We start from the raw sequence: 23,148 nt of genomic DNA on the forward strand, positions 1-23,148 counted from the left end.
CAGAACACTCTCTGACATAAATCGAAGCAAGATCTTTTTTTGCTCTACCTCCTAGAGTAATGAAAATAAAAACAAAAATAAGCAAATGAGACCTAATTAAACTCAAAGGCTTTTACACAGCAAAGGAAACCATCAACAAAACAAAAAGACCATCCACAGAATGGGAGAAAATATGTGCAAATGAAACGACCGACAAGGGATTAATCTCCAAAATATACAAACAGCTCATACAGCTCAATATCAAAAAAATGAAACAACCCAATCAAAAAATGGGTGGAAGATCTAAATAGACATTCCTCCAAAGAAGACATACAGATGGCCAAGAGACACATGAAAAGATGCTTCACATCACCAATTATTAGAGAAATGCAAATCAAAACTACAATGGGGTATCACTTCACACTGGTCAGAATGGCCATCATCAAAAAAATCTACGAGCAATAAATACTGGAGAGTGTGTGGAGAAAAGGGAACCCTCCTACACTGTTGGTGTGAATGTAAATTGGTGCTGCCACTATGGACAACAGTATGGAGGTTCCTTAAAAAACTAAAAATAGGGCTACTATATGATCCAGCAATCCTACTCCTGGGTATATATCTGCAGAAAAGCATAATTCGAAAAGATACATGTACCCCAAAGTTCACTGCAGCACTTTTTTACAATAGTCAGGACATGGAAGCAACCTAAATGTCCATCAACAGAGAAATGGATAAAGAAGATGCGGTACATATATACAATGGAACATTACTCAGCCATAAATACAGAATGAAATAATGCCATTTTTAGCAAAATCGATGGACATAAATATTGTCATACTGAGTGAAGTAAGTCAGACAGAGAAAGATAAATATCATATGATATCACTTATATGTGGAATATTAAAAAAATGGTACAAATGAACCTATTTACAAAACATAAATAGAGTCACAGATGTAGAAAACAAACTTATGGTTACCAAGGGGGGGAAGGTGGGGTGGGATGAATTGGAAGATTGGGATTGACATATACACACTACTATATATAAAATAGATAACTAATAAGAACCTACCATATAGCACAGGGAACTCTACTCAATACTCTGTAATGACCTATATATGGGAATAGAATCTAAAAGAGTGGGTATATGTATATGTATAACTGATTCACTTTGCTGTACAGCAGAAACTAACAGAACATTGTAAATCAACTATACTCCAATAAAATTAATTTAAAAATAAAGCTTCTGATTATAATTTTTTAAATTTGAAAATTATTTCTTAAAAATTCCATTTTTTGTAACCATAAAATTATGTATAACAACCTGAGTCCAGTACATGTGCTAACGATCACCATAGAATTTGGATAACCTTCAATATACCCTTGGTAGTAGCATAAGTCCTGAAAAATAAACACATATATTTCTATTAGAATAATTTATGTTAAATGCACTATTCTCAAATACTTAAAACACACACACACACACACACACACATATATATATATGTATGTATGTGTCAAGCACTAATTGTTTCCAAAATGGATTTATAACATCATTAGATGAACATTTGGCTCAATTTTCCAAAACTGTCCCTACGTGTTCCAAAGAACAAGTAAACTTCCATGATTTATTCTGTTATAAATGAAACATGACAACCCAATCATTAGGATCAAGGTAAAAATCATCAAAAACTTGTTTCTTCAAACTCTTCTGACTTAATTTTTCAAGGTAGATGTAAAAAGTAAATAAACCCAAAAGATAATTTTTTCTTTTCAAGATTACTTTAGTATAATGGCAGAGTAGCTTGCACTGGATTAGCCTTCTCATCAATGACAAATGTAGACTCTGAAAAATTATTTTTTAAACTCCAACAACAAAGGCAGGCAAGAAAAGGTGAGAGAAGGGAATCAACAATAGAAAGAGGAAAACTGCATTTACTGAGTTTTGTGTTATACTGGTTTTCACCTGAGTGCCTCCCCTTGGCAGGGCAGCACAAAGTAGCAAATGTTCCAACAAAACACACAATCTTACTGACCCTGAGAACTCTTTAGAGAAAAGAATCACAAGCTCTCCAATGTATCATGGAATATCACCAGTATATGATTTAAAATATTAGATATATGAATAAAAGAAAAATGTGGCCCATAGTCAAAAGTAAAACCAGAAAGAAACTGACTTCAAAATAACACCGGATTTTGGAATTAGTAAATAAATGGATTTAAAACAGATATTAAAAACATGATGAAGGACATCATAAAGGAAATTCTGGGCATAATAAGGGAAGCAATTAGGAAATTCAGCAGAGAAATAAAATGTTACAAAAATGCCAACTCTAAATTCTAGAACAAAGAAATACATTTAAAATGAAATACACTGGATATGTTTTACTGACACTGCAGATGGCAAAAAACAAAAACCCTAGAATACAGATCTATAGAAACCATTGAATCTGAAAGAAACCTGAGAGAAAACAAGCTTTAAAAATGGAATATGGCTGCAGCAACCTGTGGGACAATGTTATCTAAAATATGTTTAATTGGAGGTCCAGAAAAATGGAAAGAGAAAATAGGTATAAAAGTATTTGAAAAATTCATGGCCAAATTTAGTGAGAAACCACATTTATAGATTGAGACAATGAATAAACAAATAGGCAATGGCCAAACCATATATAAAAATAAAACTCTGACCTGCAGGAAACCAACCTCTTTACTGACAATAAATAGCTGACTTTGTAGGAAGTCATGCTGCTATCTCCAGTAACAATCCAGGAAGCTAACCAATAACTTATACAGCAATCAGTCCCAATAACAAGGACTTGATTAAAAAGTATCAGCTGCTTCTTCCCTGGTGGTGCAGTGGTTGAGAATCTGCCTGCCAATGCAGGGGACACAGGTTCGAGCCCTAGTCCAGGATGATCCCACATGCCGTGGAGCAACTAAGCCCATGTGCCACAACTCCTGAGCCTCAGCTCTACAGCCTGCAAGCCACAACTACTGAAGCCCGTGCTCCACAACAAGAGAAGCCACCTCAATGAGAAGCCTGTGCACCGCAACAAAGAGTAACCCCAGCTCGACACAACTAGAGAAAGCCCATGCGCAGCAACAAAGGCCCAACACAGCCAAAAATAAATAAATAAATAAAATAAAATTTAAAATAAATAAATATATAAAAAATAAAATAAAAACTTTCAGCTTCCCTAATTTTTGTCCCTGCTTCCACCTTAGAACCAAGCAGAGAAAAGCCAAATAAATACTCCAATCACATAGTTAAGCCTTCTACAGCAGCCCCCACCAACAACCTTCAATCAGAGCACACCTGAGGTCTTCCCTTCCTTCCACTATAAAGCTTTCCCACTCTTCTGCCTGCCTTTGAGTATCTGCCAAAATGCAAGTGACAGTGGATGATGTCCTTGCTATGAATAAGTAACCTTTGTTTATTCTCATTTGCTTGGTTTTTATTTATTTCCACAAGACCTAAGGAACCAATCATATAATAAACTGCTGAAAACCAAAAATGAAGAGAACATCTTGAAATAAACCAGAGAAAAGTAACACATAACATTCATAGGAGTAATGATGTAAATCATGGTACTTCTTTACATACACACACACACACACACACACACACACACACACACACACACACACACACACATATGTAAGGAGGCAGGACACAATGAACAAAAAAAATGCTGAGAGAGAAAAAAATCCCTGGCACTTAGAATTATATATTAAGCAAAATTATTCTTCAAAAATAAAGATATGGAGAGTTAACTTTTGGTATGACATCATGAGGAACTCTATAGATCTGATCCCTAGTGAAACTGATGAACATAAGTAAATGACAATTTAAATCCCCCAGAAGTGGACATAAGGACAAATAGTCCTAAGAGAAAATAAATAAATAGCCATACAAGAAAATATGAAAAATTCAGTAAGAAAAATGAGAAACAAAATCAAACTAAAGACATTTCCATATAAATGAAAACTTTGAGAATTTGTTGTTAATTGCCCTGCCTTACAAGTAACACTTAAAGAAATTCTTCAGGTTGAAAGTAAGCGATCTCAGAGAGTGATTCAAATCCACATAAACATCCAAAGAGAGTTCATACAGGTTTTATGTAATTTAAAAACATAATATAAATGCGTATTTCCCCCTTTTTTCTCTTAGCTGATTTAGAAATCAATTGAGTAAAATAATATGAATAGGGCATATTATTGGGGCCAGGAAATATATTTGCCAATAACAGCATATAGGAGGTGAGTGGAAACAAAGAGGTACTGGGTTAAGGAAATGATTGCAGATAGTAAAGTAATTATAACAATGTACTGTTGGGTTTGTAACATTAATAGATGTAATATGTACAACAATAATACCATAAATGTGAGGGAAGTAGAGTTTTATAGGAGCAATGTTTCTACATATCACTGGAATTAAGGTAATATAAATCTAAATCTGCATCTGGTAAGTTAAAATGTGTAAGGTAAGCCCTAGGGAAATCACTAAAACTATAACTCAAAAATATTGAAAAATCATTAAGGAAATTTAAATTCTTCAGTAGAATATATCCACATAACAGGGAAAAAAAACCACTAAAATGAGAAAAAAGAGGAACAAAAACACATGAGACACATACAAAACAAAAAGTAAAAAGCAAATACAACTATATCAATGATAGCATTAAATGTGATTGAATTAAACAATCCAATAAAAGGCAGATTGTCAGGCAATGTGAAAAGACTACTATAAACTGTTGAAAGACAACATGCTTTAAGTTCAAAGACACAGACAGACTCAAATTAAAGGAATGAAAAAAGATTATCATGTAAATAGCAACCACGAGCAAACTGGATTGACTATATTTATATCAGACAAAGTAGACTTTGAAAGAAAAAAATGTTACTAGAAATAAAGAGCAGTATTTTCTACTAATAAAAGGTTTAATGCATCAGGAAGATATAACACTGTAAACATAGGTACCAAATATCAGAGCACCACAGTGCATAAAAAAATAGGTAGATACTAAGGGAGAAATAGAGAACTCAACACTTATAGTTGAAGGCTTCTTTTCTTCTTCTCTGCCACTTTCAACAATCGGTGGAACAACTAGGCAGAAGATCAGCAAGGGAATATAAGACTTAAAAAAAGATCATAAACTAAGTAAACCTAGCAGACATCTGTAAAATGCTCCACCAAAGAGCAAGATACGCATTCTTCTTAATGTGTACACAAAATATTTTCCAGGATAGACCATATGCTAATCCATTAAAAAAGCCTCAGTTTAAAAGTATAGAAGTAATAAAAGTATGTTTTCTGATAATAAAGCATTTTTTTAGAAATAATTAACAGAAAACATTTGGAGAAACTCACAGATGTAGAAATTAAATATCATATCTCTAAATAACCATGGATTAAAGAATAAATCAAATACGAAACCAGAAGATATTTAAGGAAAATGAAAATGAAGACACACCATACTAAAATGTATGGGATGCAGCTAAAGTAGTGCTTTTGATAAATTTATATATATAAAAGCATGTATTAATAAAGAAGAAAGATCTCAAAGTAATATCCTATCCAACCACATATAACACAGGAAAAAGAACATATTAAACCTAGATTAAGCAGAAGAAAGGGAATAATAAAGATTAGAGTGAAATTAATAAGAACAGATAATAGAACAAATCAATGAAACCAGAAGCTGGCTCTGCGAAAAGATAAACAAAATTGACAAATCTTTATTTAGCTAGATTGACTATGAAAAGAAAAGAATCAAATTACTAAAATCAGAAATAAAAGTGGGATATTACTACCATCCTTATAGAAGGATTATTAAGGGAATGCTAAGAATAATTATATGCCAACATTAGATGATGTAGGTAAATGGATTAAATTCCCTGAAAAACAAAAACTACCTTCCCTGTCCATGGTGCTTTTTCTAGCACCAGAACTTGTGGACTCACAGAATGCCTTATCCACTGCCATGGCTTCTGCACAGTGTTGTGTCTGATACAGAAACTTGTTTCTCAGCAAATTAAGGGCAGCAATTGGTTTATGTACATGTGTTACCATATACTCTGTCATCTGGAAGCAGCTGACCTAATTGAAAGGTAGACCGGGTTACTGAATACTCATTTACCATAATAGTTGGGAGACATTACTCTGAAAGGCTGGGGTTATGTTTGAATCAAGACCATTATATGGCATGGTTTTCTGAGAACCACAATACATGGGTCCAGGAAGTAAGGTGTTGAAATGGGAGTGTCTCTTCCCACCATTATATCTAATAACCATTTTGTAGCATTTTGCTTTCTGTCCCAGTAACTTTTAGCTTCTAGCCCCCAGTGGGGAATTTGTTCACCTGGGGACACAATAAAAATTCCACTAATTTGGAAGATGAAACTTGCAACTGGATATTTCGAGCTCCTTTTTGCCACTGCACAAACAGGCTAACCCAGTGGCTGGAGTGACTGACTCTGAACACAATAGGGAAATTTGTTGCTTAAAGAAGTGCTGTGTCTTGAACCCACCTGAGTATAATAGTAACCAAAATAAAATATGATTAAGGATGCAAACCCTTTGGGAGTGAAGATTTGTGCTATTCTGCTAGGTAAATATCCGTAACAAGCTTAGGTTCTGGTTGAGAGCAATGGAAATGGGGAGCAGGTAGTGGGAAAAAGAAGTCATACATAGCAATCATGACTTATTACAGAAATGAAGACTATAGTAGCTTTAAATATTTTTCTCTTATCTTGTCATAGGCATAGGTATCTTTATTTGTAGGTGCTAACCATTTTCTTCTTTTTCCCTCTTCCTGTTATTAGTTTACATGCAGGTGGTTGGAGGTTAACTTTACAAGTTAATTTAACCTCATGTTAACATAGTATTCAGTTGGACCGTGACTAAATTTGTGGAGAACTTAATAGAGCTAGCAATGGACACAGTGACTCGTGATTGTGTGTCTCATCATTTTGAGGGAAGAATGAGAATATCTTTACTAGGGAGAAGGTTGGCTGAATCTTGCTAAATAGAAATGTAGGGTGATTTTGTTGTTTTTACAGAGTTCAAATGTGTATAAAAGAGTGCATACAGAAAACTAAGTAGTCAAAGTTGTAGGCTCTGTCAATTATTGATGTTTTGCTACTGAGCTTCAAATTAACCTTTTGCCTGCTTTGTGCAAATGAATATAAACCTCTTAATTATTTTTTCCTTTGCCAGGTGGCACTGAAGCTTTGCTAGTAACGGGTACTGGAGAGCATGGGAAGAGAGCTTTGCTATTTGGTTCCAGTGTGCTAGCTTGGTAGGCTCCTGCACAGGGTACAGCTTTCTGCAAAGCCAGGATCCCTCAGTGCTTAGAGATTCTCTAGTACCCAGATCCTTCCGTGCATGGTGGTCTCTAGCACCCATCAGCCAGTAGTATCCTCCCATCATCTAGGCCGCTCTCCTTCCATAGCAAAGTGACTTTGGTGAGACATCTTATGAACAGCTTTCCTGGCTACCCAAAGGACAGATTTCCAGAGGGTTCTAAAGAGAAATTTTACAGCAAGATCTCTTGGTACAGCACCACAGTGACTTGTCCTATTTGAAGATCCATGGTTGTGCCACTTTTAACAATCTCAAATCTGGGGCAAGGACACTGTTTTCTTTATCCCAGTCCTGGGATTGCTGGCTGCTTCTTGTATCTGATATTCCTATGACCTTTAGAGTTCTCTTTACTTCTTATTGTTTTACTCTAATCCTTGTTACAATGAATAATTCTTTACATTAAACTTTCCATGTGTAAATTACTGCATGGTATCTTTAGACATAGACTAAAACAGTATCTTATATTTTTAAAATATTTCACTGACTTATCATATTTGTACTTTTTCACTGTGGTCCCATATACAGGTTCATCTGTATAAATCATACTTTATATAATCAAGGAAAAATACCTCTTCCTTTCCTCTGCATTTCATCTACTTCCTTCCAAATGTGGTTTGTATTATCCAGATTGATAATGTATTTAATTCTTCAGAACCACCAGTAAATTATATCAACCTTATACATAAGTTGATTGGAAAACTTGGAAATTAATAAATAAATCATTTTTAGGTCAGCATAGGATAAAATTTTGAGATGGAGGAATCAGAAGTCTATTATTATTATTATATAATTTTTCTCCAGTTTTTTTCTTATTGTTATCATTGTCATTTTTTGCACTATTTTCCTTTATTATATCTTGTTCATTCTTCTATTAGCACTCAAAAAAGAATGTGTATAAACTCAGCAACAGTAAGAATGTTGCTGTTGTGTGTGGTCGCCTACAAACGTTGATGAGATCAAGTTGATAGTTCTGCTCAAGGCATCAACGTATTTGCTGAGTTTCTTTCTACTTCACCTATCAATTATTGAGAGAGATGTTCAAATCTTCAATAATAATAATAATTTACCTATTTCTTTTTTCATTTCTGTCAATTTCTGCCTCTTATAATTTGAAGTCTATTTTTATGTGCATACACATTTTGGATTGTTATGCCATCTGGTAATTTTACTTTTTAACCATTATGAGTATCTCTCTGTCCTGTAGAGATCATAAAGTAAACTGCAGATACTAGGAACAAACTCTTTCTGTGTCTAACTGGTTGCTTTGTTTTCGTGTAGATACATCTTTAGTTAGTAAGATAACATAACTTTTAGGGATGAAAATCATTTGTGGAATTTATGAAAAATAGATTTATATGCTTCTAACCTAATTTAATAAACTTTCCTGGTTTTTCCTACACTGACGATAGGCTTGCAGCTTTGGCAAACATGGCATTTGAGGCCAGCATTCAATAACTTATTACATCAGGTTATAAATAAAACATCTTTGCTTTTTCTTTTGAATTATACATCTGTCTCTCATGATCACCTCCTGGGAGGTAGGAAGTAGAGTTAGGTGTTAGGTATGGCAGAATTACTTAAAATGCAGGTGCGGGATATTGCGGCCCTGTGCATCTCGTTGTCTCATTGTTTTAACTCTGTTTCTCTCCGTCTCTTTTTCACCACACTCACACACAAAAAATGCCCCCCACACACATATATTGTGTGTGTATACATAAGTATGTCTATAATATTATGTATATATGCATGTATGTATATATCATAAAACTTTTTGACAGTATGCATCATTTTTATATTTGTATAGAGAACTCCATAGATGATTCACATGTATTTGCCTACTCTGTTAGGCAAAATTTAAAGAACTCACCATACCTATTATTTCTCCTGTTAAGAGCTTAGTCTCTATAAAAATGCTTTAATTTCAAAGTAGTTGTTAATTCACTACACAGAAATCAGGAATGCAAATTAAAAAAATATAGGAATTGGTAAGGCAGGGCAAATGTAAAAAGCAAAACAGCATTTCAGGCATGGGTATTCCTTGAAATTCTATGCACATTTCTCTATTATATTTACAACAAATGGAAAACTTTATTAAATGAAGCTCCAAGTAGTTGAAAATTTAATATATTCCTAAATGTGCATGAAATTTATGTGTATTTATTTGGTCCCTGAACATACTTCAGACAAGTCTTTGGGTTTTCCTTTTCTTCCTAGATTTAGCTTTCCTGATTTAAGTCATGTTTTTTCATTTTAAGTATTTCACTCCATATTCAACCCTTTTGCCACAGGTACATAAACACATACATGTGCATCATCATGAAATAATAGCTTAAATGCATCACTATCATTTGTGGTTTGGTTAATCATCTGTGTCACAAAGCTAATTCAAGACACATCATCAAAGGAAATGGTTACATTCATGCCAAAACAAAACATAACTCCAGCCTGTTATACTCTAGAGACATGTGGACCCTAAGTAAAACAGTCACAGAAACTCACATAACAAAGGTAAAACAGACAATAAAAATCATACCTGAAACTGTTGTTCAAGAGGTTTCATACTTCCTGTGCCATTATAACCATAAACCCTAAAATTATGAGGTAAGAAAACTCTGTAAAATAAAGATAAAAAGTATTTAATGGAAAATTTGTTTCCTAGATTTTATTATGAAAAGCTATTTCTTTTATTATACTTATTATAGATAGGTAGGGAGAGGAGAGAGAGAGAGAGAGAGAGAGAGAGAGAGCGCGCATGAGGGAGAGATTCTTTGAGTACATGGATTTAGTTTTAATTTTGCTCAAAAAATTCTAGTCTTCAGACCTCTCCTCACTCACCTTACTGTCACACTGTCCTCCTTCCTGTTTTTTAAACACAAGAGGCAAACTTTTGTCTCAGGGTATTTGCACTAGCTGTTGCCGCTTTCTAGGATGTTCTTCAACATGGCTCATTGTTTCATCTACTTCAAGTCTTTGCTTATATATCCACATCTCACTGAGGCTTCTCTTGACAAGTTTATAAAAATTTTCAACTTTCTCAATTATTAAAGCATAGGATTTCCAAATGACACTTCTTAGTTTGTTCTATATTTTTGCTTAAGCATTTATCACTTTCTAACATTCTTCCTAATCCACTATTTATCATACTATTATTAGTCTCATCTGATAAACAATATAAAATTCATATCCATTTTGTTTACTAATGCAGCTCAAGCTCTTAGAAGAATATCTGGAAAACAGCAAATGGTCAATAAGTATTGAACTAATATGAAATGAATTCAACAGATCAGGTGGAGATCTCCCATTAAAATACATTGTTTGTAATATGGGAAGAATATGCTTAAAAGGCTCTACAAAGAGAAAGGGTGGGTGTAGGTATCTCATTTTCATTTTTCCAATTAGTATAGTATAAAGATTTGTGACAGCTATGGCAGTCTGGATTTGTGAAAGCAAAAGGTCAAAGAGCCAAACCACTGACAAACAGAGCAAAACTTTTTGTATTCTTGTAACAAAAAAAGAAAATAATACACAGTGGGGTGGAGCTCCAGGGAACACACAGATTCCGGGTTGAAAGTCCTATAAAGAGACTTAGCTAGTGATATACAAGCACTGTTTTTTGGCAAAGAAAGAAGTCAAATATCCATGCTTGGACCAGGGAGAAAGCTATTATTGGGGAGCCTAGAAACAAGCAGAACTTTTGGTGGCTGTGCAGTCCTGGAATAAAAATATGAATATTTAAGTTGCATCAGATTCATAGCTTCTTTCCCTGTAAAATCATCTGCTAAATTTTGAAGTTGCACAGAGTAGCCAAGGAGATTAACTTAAAAATCTCTGAAAATAAGAGCAAAGTTTTTTCAAAATTGATGATATAGACTCAGTAAGTCCTATTTTATTTGAGAATGATAAAAGCAAAGAAAAATCACCCCTAAATATAGTTTTAAAGACTGATGAAAACCAAAATAAAACCTTCAAAGTATCAAGAAGAAAACGAAGATATTCCCTTCAAAGAACAGCAATAAGACTGATAGCTTAAGTTGTCAATAGAAACGAGGAAAGCCAGAAGACATCGGAATAATGCTTTTAAAGGACAAAAGTCATTTTTAAAAGGTAATCCTAGAATTTATTCCAGCAAAAAAGTTCTTAAGAGTAAGGTTAATATTTAACATTGAATACAAATTAATCAAAAACAAGCAGATCTACAACAGAAATATAGAGAATTCCTGAGACATATAGAACTTAACTGCAGATAGAAACAAATGCAGGAAAAAATGAAGAGCAACAGAATGTGCAAATTTATGCTTAATTATAAAGGGATATTGACTATACAAAAAATAATAGTCATATCTAATTGGGGTTTAAAAGCATACAGGAAAAATAATGAAAAGGTAGAAGGTAAGTGAAATTAAAAGATTTGAAGATCTAACAATGTATGATAACTGGTAAAATAATAATGTATATTAGATTTAATAATTCAGGGATTAATACAATAATCTAGAGAAATACTAAAAGAATAGTAAAAAGTTGTATAACAAAGAATTTAATTGAGGGAAAATGGTATAATATAAAATAATAGATTCATTAAAATGGAGACTATGAAAGAAAAAGAATATAAAATAAAAGGTACAAAGAAAAAAGGTGACTTCAGACATTATATGGAAAATTAAAGGATCAAGAAAAACAAGGACATCTTAAAATTGTTGAACAAGGCTGAGTAACAAGACCTAGTACAGTATTTAATATAGTGTGATATCTGTTCAGATAAATAGGGCTCAGGAGTAAACAAATAAAATAAAATAGTCCAGAAAGATATCCCACTCATAAACAGTCATTTGATTTATTACAAACATTTCATTACAGTGCAATGAGGAAAGTATTTTTTTTCCCAATAGCATGTGTTGGATCCATTGGATGCTAATACGATAAAATATTTGAATCTTGATCCCCATGCTCATGAAACACACAAACATCAATTCTGGATGAACCCTAGAGTTGAACACGAAAGTGAAAACAATAAAAGCTATTAGAAAAAAATGGCAGCTTGGATTCATGACTGTATGAAGACAATGATTTTTTTTAAAATATGAAAAGAATAATAGCTACAAAGAAAATAATAATTTGGACTGCATTAAAAGAATTTCAGACTCAGTAAAAAAAATCCAGACTGAATAAAAAATTGAAAGGGAATGACAGGAAAAATTCCTCCAAAAGTACTCTGTAGATTCAATGAAGTCACAATCAATATTTATGGATATATCTTTGTGGAAGAGTTTATTATAAAATATATGAAAATGAAAAGTAGTAAGAAAAGCCAGAACATTCTTGATGAAGAAAACGATGGAAAGACCTTATCTTTAAGCTATCAAGATTTATAATAAAGAGACAAATTGACCAAAACTTTTAATAAAGGACCCATTTTAAAAACGACCATTACTGTTTTGATTTTTCTTTATTCCCAACTATGGTGTGCTTATTTTTTTCCCAATTTCCTTAGCTGGCATGGGATTGAGTTTGGCTAATTACAGTTGTATTCTAAGTCCTTAATACATTCTGATATGTAAACTAATTTAAAGAATCACTGTTCTTTCCACTCAAAAATCCACTATGCTCTTTCAAATATAGTTGAATGTAAGAGAACTCAAAAACAAGTCGTATTTATGTCGTGATAAAAATAGAAAAATATCAAAATTCATCCTCCATGAAACCACATAAATAGTCAAATAGAAATCTGATGTTGCTGGGAAGGAAAAAGATGCGAGCATACATATGGATTCAGGTCCTAGATGTTTATTATATAGGTTTAAAATGTTTTTCTTAAGCATAAAATAGGAGACAAATAGTAAGCAACTAAAAATATTTACAAATGCAAAATAGTTACTTTCTGGATAAATATGAACAATAATTATAAATAGAACAAAGACAGGTAATAAAATAATGTAGTTCACCTACTTTTGCATTAGGTTCACAGTGTACGTTTTCCCTTCAATTACAATGTTGTAGGACACCTGGCAGGAGAGTATATTAAAAAAGCAAAGAAAAGTGAGAAGAATGTTAAAAAGAAAAACTATCATTTTATATTAACAATAATAACATGCTAAAGCACACTAATACAATAAAAAAGAGGAAAATTTATAATTTAATATTAATTTATTCCAATGGAATCAGATATTTAAATATTTGCTTTCATAATAAAGATAGATGGAAGAATATAATTGGTACAGTTTCTTATTAATTTTAACACTTATGCAATAAGATAGACCCTGAAATATTGTTGACTTGCATCCAATAATTGTGTTAGCTTAAAACTGAGGCCATTGCAAAATTTATGCTTAACATGGAAGAGTATAACTAAATTACCAAATAGAAAATTTATATAGTATAGCAAAGAATTAACAAAACAGAATGTTTAATATTTGTAGATTTTATAAAATTTGTTCCAAGTTTGGATGCAATACTCATGGATTTTATTAAGAAAGAATGTCTACAAATGGAAAACTTAGTCTTTATAGATCAGTTTGAGGAGCCTTGACCTCTTTCCATTATTGGGCCTTCCAATCCATGAGCATAGGATCTACTCAATTTATATAGATCTTTACCTCCTCTCACCTGGTTTTGTTGTCTTCAGTGAGGAGGTTTTGCTTTCCTTTGTTACATTTATTTAGACTTTGATTTTTATGTAGTGTAAATTATATCTTTAAAATTTATTTTAAGTTTTAAAATGTTTAAAGTTTATTTAAATTTTATAGGATTAAGAGGTTTATTTTATAGGATTAACAAAGTTAAGTTACATTCTTCTATTGCTAGGTTATTTTATCATATATGGTATTGAACTTTGAACAGTAGTTTTACTGCTCCTAATGCTATATGTATATTCATTTCCCCATATAATTCTAAAACGCAATTCATTGATATTCTAAGATTCAATCATCTTAACAATTTAGATGTAAATTGCATTTTGCCATTGGCCATTTCTTTCTTTTTTTTTTTCTTTTTTTTAATTGAAGTACAGTTGATTTAGAATGCTGTGTTAGTTTCTGGTGTACAGCAAAGTGATTCAGTTATACATACCTATGTATATTCTGTTTCATATTCTCTTTTATTATGGGTTATTATAAGATATTGAATGTAATTCTCTGTGCTACACCTTCTTGTTTATTTTATATACAGTAGTTTGTATATGCTAATCTCAAACTCCTAATTTATACCCCCCTTTTCCCCCTAGGTAACCATAATTTTGTTTTCTATGTCTGTGAGTCTGGTTCCCTTTTGCAAATAAGTTCATTTGTATCATTTTTTAGATTCCACAGATAAGTGATATCATGTGATATTTGTCTTTGTCTGTCTGACTTATGTCATTTAGTATGATAACCTCTAGGTCCATCCATGTTGCTGCAGTTGGCATTATTTCATTCGTTTTTATGGCTGAGTAGTATTGCATTGTATATATAAACAGCATCTTCTTTATCCATTCATCTCTTGATGCACATTTAGGTTGCTTCCTTGTCTTGGCTATTGTAAATAGTGCTGCTCTGAACACCGGGGTGCAGGTATCTTTTCGATTAGAGCTTTTGTCTTTTCCAGATATATGCCCAGGAATGAGATTGCTGGATCATATGGTAACACTGTTTTTAGTTGTTTAAGGAACTTCCATACTACTCCACAGTGGCTGCCCCAATATACATTCCCACAAACAGTGTAGAAGGGTTCCCTTTTCCCCATACCCTCTCCAGCATTTCTTGTTTGTGGACTTTTTAATGATGGCCATTTTGACTGGAATGAGGTGATACCTCATTGCAGTTTTGATTTGCATTTCTCTAATAATTAGCAATGTCGAGCATCTTTTCATGTGCCTGTTGGCCATCTGTGTGTCTTCTTTGGAGAAATGTCTATTTCAGTCTTCTGCCCATATTTAGACTCTACACAAAAACTACTAGAACTGACAAACAAATTCAGCAAGCTGGCAGAATACAAGATTAACACACATAAATCTTTTGCATTTCTTTACACTAACAATGAAATATCAGGAAGGGAATGTTAAAAAAAAAAAGAAAACCCTTTTAAAATCAGATCCAAAAAAGTACTTAAGAATAAACCTAACAAAGGAGGTGAAAACTTATATGCTGAGAACTATAAAACATTGATAAAGGAAATTAAAGATGATTTAAAGAAATGGAAAGCTATCCCATGTTCTTGGATTGGAAGAATAATATTATTAAAATGACCATACCATTCAAAGTAATCTACAGATTTAATGCAGCCCCTATCAAATTACCCATGACATTTTTCACAGAAGTAGAACAAATAACCCTATAATTTATATGGAATCACAAAAGACTCAGAATTGCCAAAGTAATCCTGAGGAAAAAGAACAAAGCAGGAGGCATAAACTTCCCAGACTTCAGACAATACTACAAATCTACAGTAATCAAAACAGTGTGGTATTGGCATAAAAAAAGACATATGGATCAATGGAACAGGCTAGAAAGTCCAGAAATAAACCTACACACCTATGGTCAATTAATCTTCGATAAAGGAGGCAAGAATATACAATGGATAAAAGATAGTCTCTTTGGCAAGTGGTATTGGGAAAGTTTGACAGCCGCAGGTAAATCAATGAAGTTAGAACACTCCCTCACACCATACACAAAAATAAACTCAAAATGTCTTAAAGACTTAGATATAAGACACATGACACCATAAAACATTTAGAAGATAACATACGTAAAACGTTCTCTGACATAAAACATAGCAATGTTTTCTTAGGTCAGTCTCCCAAGGCAATAGAAATAAAAGTAAAAATAAACAAATGGGACCTAATCAAACTTCTAAGCCTTTGCACCCCAGAAGAAACCATAAACAAAACGAAAGACAACCAACTAACTGGGAGCAAATATTTGCAAATGATGTGACCAAAAAGGGCTTAATTTCCAAAATATACAAACAACTCATACAACTCAATAACAAAAAAACAAACAAGCCATTGGTCATTTCTTAATACTTTGTTATATTAGATTTTCTCATATTTCTTATGTTTGCCACATATACTCATGAATTAATTCAGTCCCAAATTTTCTTTCTTATATTACCCTTCTTTGTTTTTGGTGTCAAGGTAATATTGCCTTTATGTATTCAGCAGTATTAACTCTTTTTCTTTTTGCTGGCTGAGTTTTTATGAGTTTTAATTATGTCTTTCTTAAATGTTTGCTTGTATTTATTTGTAAAATAATTTAGCTTTTGACTTAGTTTTAATGGTTGTTTTTGTACTTTTGAGGAGGGAGAAAGAGACATTTATATTCAGATTCAAATTTTTTAAAGTGTTGGGCATTTTCATCTTTCCTTATATCCCAGGAGTTTGTTTTTCTATGAAATTGCTTATCTCCTCAAGGATTTTTGAATTTGTTGACACATTTATTCATTGTATTATTCATTTCATTCATTAAAATCTTTCATACTTTTATTTGTGTTGCCTTACAGACAACTTGTGCCTGATAAAATATGGCTGCTTATACTAACTTTACTATTTGCTTTGTATAATTTTTCTTATTTTTGTGCTAGACCTTTCTATTCCCTTGTGATTTAGGTGTTTCTCTTGTGGTATATATTTTTTAAATTCAATTTGAAATATATGTAATTTCTGATAAATTTAATCAATCAAAAATTTTAACAGTTTTATTTAAATTATTTTAATTCCCTATTATACCAAGATGTATATATGCTTTATATTCTTTTATTTATTACAGTTACAATTGTATATTCAATTTGTTTTGTTTTGAGGTATACATATTCATACTTTTTCATCAATTCCAGCTTTTATGTTATTCTTTGTCCCAGTTTCAATTTCTAACTGCTGAAGTACATTATATAAATTATTTTCTTCTCTTGTAATCTGAAAAGTGTTAATGTACTCTAATTTTTATTTATTCTGTGTTGTGATACCTGATCTCAGTTCATCTATGTTTAATATAACCTCTTTTCCAGATTTTTTTCTCTATTTTCCAGGAATTCTAATTGCTCTTTACTTAAGCCTCTAATTCTCTCTTCTTTTTCCTTGAGCTGTTTATATGTTGCATCTGTTTAGTTTCTTCAGCTGTCTCTGGCTACTGTTAATTATTGATTTTACTCTCATACTATACTTTTCATGTACAGAAGTTCCATTCAGTTATTTTTAAAACCTCCTAGTCTTTTTAAGTTGAATATTCTCTTGTGGTATATTCTTTATTAATTATAATAACTATAAACATACACTTTTCATATTATGTTTGTTGCATTTGTTAAGTCGGTAGGTACAATAGCCTTACCAGTTCAAAAAATACTATTAATCCTTTATTATGTATCCAGCACTGTTCTAGGCACTGGAGTTAGAGACATTAACAAAATAGTCAACATTTTTCCCTCATGAATTTGACAGTTGAGGACAGATGATTTTTTTTTTTTTTACTTCTCTTATGAGAATTGCTGTCATAGTATCTGGTGAAACCTGGTTGAAGATATTACCCTCTAAGTAGATTCTGTGTACCTTTTCTAATATGACCAAGTAATTCCATAGATTTTTCCATTAAAAAAATAAAATACTCTTAAAATGCTGTTAAATGTCTCACCTCTTTTTTTCTATTTAAATGATTTAAAGTTTTCATAAATATTCATTCCCTTATATATTGAAAATTTTAAGCTTGTGATATCTGTATCAGTGTGACAACTAGGTAGCTGATAAGGAAATATTTGCATTCAAATTATCTAAACATTCACTACCAATCAAAAAGAAAATTAAGGTGCGGTGTTTTAAAAAAACACTTCACTTCTTTAGAAATGATTCTAGAAATTAGTAAAACAGATAAGAAACTTTCTAATTAATTCAAAGAATAAAAAAGAGAAAACTAATACCTGAACCAAGATACACTAAGATGGCATAAAAAGAATTCAAGACATAAAAACTATTCATACAACACTTCATTAAATCAAATGATCGCCATCCCCTATAGGGATGCCACAGGCTTACTTAACAACTACTAAAAATCCTCCAAATATTGTATGGTGAATGAGTGACAAGAGACTCTAAATGGATCAGGTCAGGTATTATTCAGACACTCTGGAGGGAAAGAGATTTAGAAGATGGGCCTTGGGGCTTTGATAATAAGCATCACTGCACCATATTTCTATGAAACATTGTTAATCTTGGTTCATTTTCAAAAGGGCTCTTCCATTTAAGAAAAATTGGGTATAAATATAAAATTCAGAAAGTGTGCAGAGATGAAAAACACCAGGTTTACTTATTAGGAACAAAATAGTCACATGCTTTTTAGTTTGTGAAAAATGTTAGGGCTTAATTACGTATGTTTCAACTCCTCCACTTGACGTTGACCGTATTTTCTCTGGAACTGTAATTTGCACACGTAGTCTTTCTGAATCTGCAAGGTGCAAAATGTTTTACAGGGGCAACACTCACCACCTCATAGCTTCCTTCATTATTTCCTCATCTAAATCCATAATATTCTATAAGTCATCCCTCATTTTTACTCTTTTCAAATACCCTCACCTCAATACCCACTTCTTTCTAGAATTACAAATCTTTTAAAGAGAAACAGGTATACTACTTTAGAAATATTGCCCTGTGGGCAGGTTCTGGTAACCCTGAGGTAATAGGCCCAAGTGCTCTCAGAACAAATAAAGTCAGGTCCTTTGGACCTTACAACTACAGAATCCAGATATCAGAAATGCAGAGCAGTATATGAAACTCTAATCTTAAGGGATCTACTCAAGCCACGGCATCTCCCATCTTTACTACGGTCCCAAGAAGAGTGGGAAAGACCCTCGCAACCAAAGTGGATTTTGATTGGGAAAGGTGGCAATGTGGGAGTGGATTCGGGCTTACACAGTTGGAACTCCCACCAAAAAAACACTTTTAAAGGGATATCCAGCCTCTCAGAGGGAAACAGAAAGGAGACCTGACATTCCCTAAAGGTCAGAAGAGGGTTTTAGTACTTACTATCGTCTGTCTGAAGCCCGATGAGCCCCAGAAGCAGAAACAGAAGGCACCACATGGCTGGACGTCCTGGATGGCAGCCCGAATAACGGCCGTACGCTTGACTACAGGGCAGTTGGGGGCGCGAGGAGACCCCTCCTGACCGCACACACCGCAGGAGGCAGGCGGCTGGGAGAGCAGCGGAGGGTCGAGAGGCTGCCTGCTGTGCGCCGTTCAACGTGGGCGGCCTTGGCCGCTAAATCTATGCAGGAGGCTTTGACGCCTTGTGACTCCGCTTTCCGGCTAAGAAAGCGCAGAATCACTTCCGAAAGGCAAGGCTGAAGAAACAGCTAATGAACAGGAAGATTCATCTACACTTAAGTGAACTTTTATGTAATATATATAAATATTTATACTACATATGTTATACATTTATGTATAAATATATAATATATAGGCACTGCTCAATATTCTACTGAACAAACCAGTGTAATTAACACCTAGATTCAGATCCAGAAATAAAATATAGAACCACTAAAGCTGCCAGATTGTCCCCTGACAATCACTACTTCTAACACCATAGATTACTTTTGTCCGTTTTTGAACCTATATAAATGGAGCCAATCACCATGTATTCTTTTTATGTTTAAGTTTTTTTAACATGATGATTAGGAGATCCATCCATGTTGTGAGTAGCAATAGTTTTTTTTTTTTTTCCCTCTTGTTGCTGTATATCACACATTGAATATGTCCATCTGTTTTTCTATTTTACTATTGATTAGAATTTTGTTCATTTATAGTTGGAGCTATTAAAAAACATATTTGGCATAATACCTTCCAGGTCCATCCATGTGGTTGCAAATGGTATTATGTTTGCTGAAATAAGTCAGACAGAGAAAGACAAATACTGTATGTTCTCACTTATATTTCAAATCTAAAAAATAAAGCAAACAAATGAGTATAACAAAACAGACTCACAGATACAGAGAACAAACTAGTGGTTACCAGTGGGGTGAAGAAAAGGGGGAGGGGCATGATAGGGGTAGTGGATTAAGAGGTACAAACTTCTATGTATAAATTAAATAAGCTACAAGGATATATTGTACAGCACAGGGAATATAGCCAGTATTTCATAATAACTTTAAATGGAGTGTAATGTATAAAAATATTGAATCACTACGTTGTACACTTGGAACGAACATAATATTGTAAATCAACCATACTTCAATTAAAAAAAAAGTTTTGGATCAGTGAAAATAACCAAAAACCAACCATGTTTGGCTATTTTATTTCCTTAATTACTATCAATTTTTGATTCTTCTATTTTGAGGCTATGTTACTTTTAAAACTTTTTATTTAAGCATAATATTCTCTAGGTCCATCCATGTTGCTGCAAATGGAAGAATTTCATTCTTTTTATGGCTGAGTAATATTCCATTGCGTATATATGCTGCATCTTCTTTATCCATTCATCTGTCATGGACACTTGGGTTGTTTCCATGTCCTGGCTCTTGTATGTAGTGCTGCTATGAACATCGGGGTGCATGTATCTTTTCAAATTAATTTTCGTCTTTTCTGGATATATGCCCAGTAGTGGGATTACTGGGTCATATGGTAGTTCTATTTTTAGTTTTTTGAGGAACCTCCATACTGTTTTCCATAGTGGCTATACCAGTTTACATTCCCACCAACAGTGCAGGAGGGTTCCCTTTTCTCCACGTCCCCTCAAAAATTTGTTATTTGTAGACTTTTAAATTCTACATTCTATCAGGTTTGAGGTGATATCTCATTGGGCTTTTGAGTTGCATTTTTCTAATAATTGGCGATGTTGAGAATCTTTTCACTTGCCTGTTAGCCATTTTGTATGACTTCTTTGGAAAAATGTCAATTCAGGTCTTCTGACCCATTTTTGACTGGCCTGTTTGTTTTTTGATATTGATTTCTATGTGCTGTTTATATGTTTTGGATATAAACCCCCTGTTGGTCATTTGCAAGTATTTTCTCCCATTCCATGGGTTGTCTTTTAGTTTTGTCAATGGTTTCCGTTGCTGTGCAAAAGTGTTTAAGTTTAAATAGGTCCCATTTGTTTATTTTTGCTTTTTGCTTTAGCTTTGTGAGACAGATAAAGATAAAATACTGCTATAAATTATGTCAAAGAGTGTTCTGCCTAGGTTATCTTCTTAGAGTTTTAGGTTTGGGGTCTTACCTTTAGATCTTTAATCCATTTTGTGTATGGTGTGAGGAAATATTCTAATTTCATTCTTTCACATGTAGATGTCCAGTTTTCCCAGCACCAGTCTTTTTGAGCCGCATTCTGCCACATCTCTCTGACTTCACCTGGAGAATATTCTCTGTTTTTAAGGGCTCATGAGATTAGATTGGACCCACCCAGATAATCTAGGATAGTGTCCCTACTTGAAGGTCCATCACCTTAATTACTTCTGCAACTTACCTTCTACCATGTAACATACATGTCCACAAATTCCAGGGATTAGAGTGAGGACATCTTTAAAGGTCCATTCTGCCTACCACCAAAGCACTGGTATGGGACGTTAGGGAAGGGAAGCATGCCAACACATGTGAGTCTGTGAGCTGGTTACTGCTCCTGTAAGATAAAACTAAATCCCACAAGCAGCTCTTGGAAATGCTATAGAATAGGGTACAGCAAACATTTTCTGTAAAGAATGAAATAGAAAATAGTTTCAGCTTTGCTGAAATAGTGTGCCAGATGGTCTCTGTTTCAACTGTTACCAACCAGGGTTCTTGGTCTCCTTAATCAATAGAAATTGGTCAGAGGCCAGACAAGAAATTCAGGCAAGGCTTTATTGGGGCCCCTGCTGCAAGCAGCGGTGGGGGAGTGAAAACAATCAACAGTTTCCCTTGCTGGCTCGCTCCCTGAGGTGGGGATGGGGGGGCAAGCTTGTTCCTTATATGGGGTGAGGGTAGGGGTGTGTCCAGGGGTCAGGCCAGAACGGTGGCTTAGGTGGTTTGCTCACCCCTTAGGTGGTGTTGTGTGCAGGGGTCATGCACAGTACCCTGCTTTTGCTCCAGGCTCTTCAAAAGCGGCAGTTGGGTGTTTCTTTTTTGGGGTCTTTTTGTATCTTTTGTCCAGAATTTGTCCCAACTCAGCATGCACGCAGTTATTTTCAGTCCCATACAGCTTCTTTGTATTTTATTGCTCGAAGAGAGATTTGTCCAAGTGGAAGCACTGCAGCACTGCAGCAAAGGGTCCCAGGTCCCAGCCTGTCTCACAGCTATTCAACTACCTTCATATCTATCTATTTACCCTCCAAACATTCTATCACAATAATTGAATATGCCCAGCTCTGATAAAAGCCAGTCCCTTTTTTTACGTACCAGATCCTCTCCTCTCTAGTTTATTCCATGATTTTGCTCTTAAGTCTTCATTATATCCAACATCATCATCTTTCCCCCCTTTCTTTATTTCTAAAAGTCGGTAGACAATATGTAGTGTCTCCCCAAAATAAAATCCCTTCTTTGACATTAATTGCACCTCATAATCCCCAAAAGGTTGTCTATGTTTACCATCTTCATTTTATCACTTCCCATAGAGTTTATCAAGTTCCTTAAAAAATAATCTAAAATATAGATTGGGATTTTACTGAACTTATAGATCTCTTCCGGAAAAATTAGAAATTTTATAATAGGCATCCATTTTCTTAGTGCTGATATACAGATACTAGTGTTTTCCAAGACTGATCATCCTGATGATAATGTTGTTGTTCTAATTGTATACTGATTCTGTTGATTTAAGTAGGTAGTTAATCATAATTTCTGCAAATGAGGGCAATTCTTTTTCCTCTTCAAATCTTTCCTCCTTTTTATTTCTAT

At 33.6% G+C, this 23,148-nt stretch overlaps 2 protein-coding genes across 2 annotated transcripts in view; both read right to left on the minus strand.

Annotated features, from left to right (window-relative positions):
* ADAM2 (ADAM metallopeptidase domain 2) overlaps window positions 1-13,408 on the minus strand; it is a gene marked incomplete at both ends in the record, with an annotated part of 73,484 nt that extends 60,076 nt beyond the window's left edge. Inside the window, 3 exons of the mRNA XM_082864000.1 lie at window positions 1,302-1,378; window positions 9,877-9,955; window positions 13,287-13,408. Of these exons, the coding sequence (XP_082720126.1) occupies window positions 1,302-1,378; window positions 9,877-9,955; window positions 13,287-13,408 (278 nt within the window). The remainder of the gene's footprint in view (window positions 1-1,301; window positions 1,379-9,876; window positions 9,956-13,286) is intronic.
* Window positions 13,409-18,661: 5,253 nt separating this feature from the next.
* LOC309977500 (A disintegrin and metallopeptidase domain 3-like) overlaps window positions 18,662-23,148 on the minus strand; it is a gene marked incomplete at both ends in the record, with an annotated part of 119,142 nt that continues 114,655 nt past the window's right edge. The window contains 2 exons of the mRNA XM_082863615.1: window positions 18,662-18,742; window positions 19,461-19,646. Coding sequence (XP_082719741.1) covers window positions 18,662-18,742; window positions 19,461-19,646 — 267 coding nt within the window. The remainder of the gene's footprint in view (window positions 18,743-19,460; window positions 19,647-23,148) is intronic.

The sequence above is a fragment of the Leucopleurus acutus genome, assembly GCF_964270905.1.
Source record: "Leucopleurus acutus genome assembly, chromosome: 21".
NCBI lineage: Eukaryota > Metazoa > Chordata > Mammalia > Artiodactyla > Delphinidae > Leucopleurus > Leucopleurus acutus.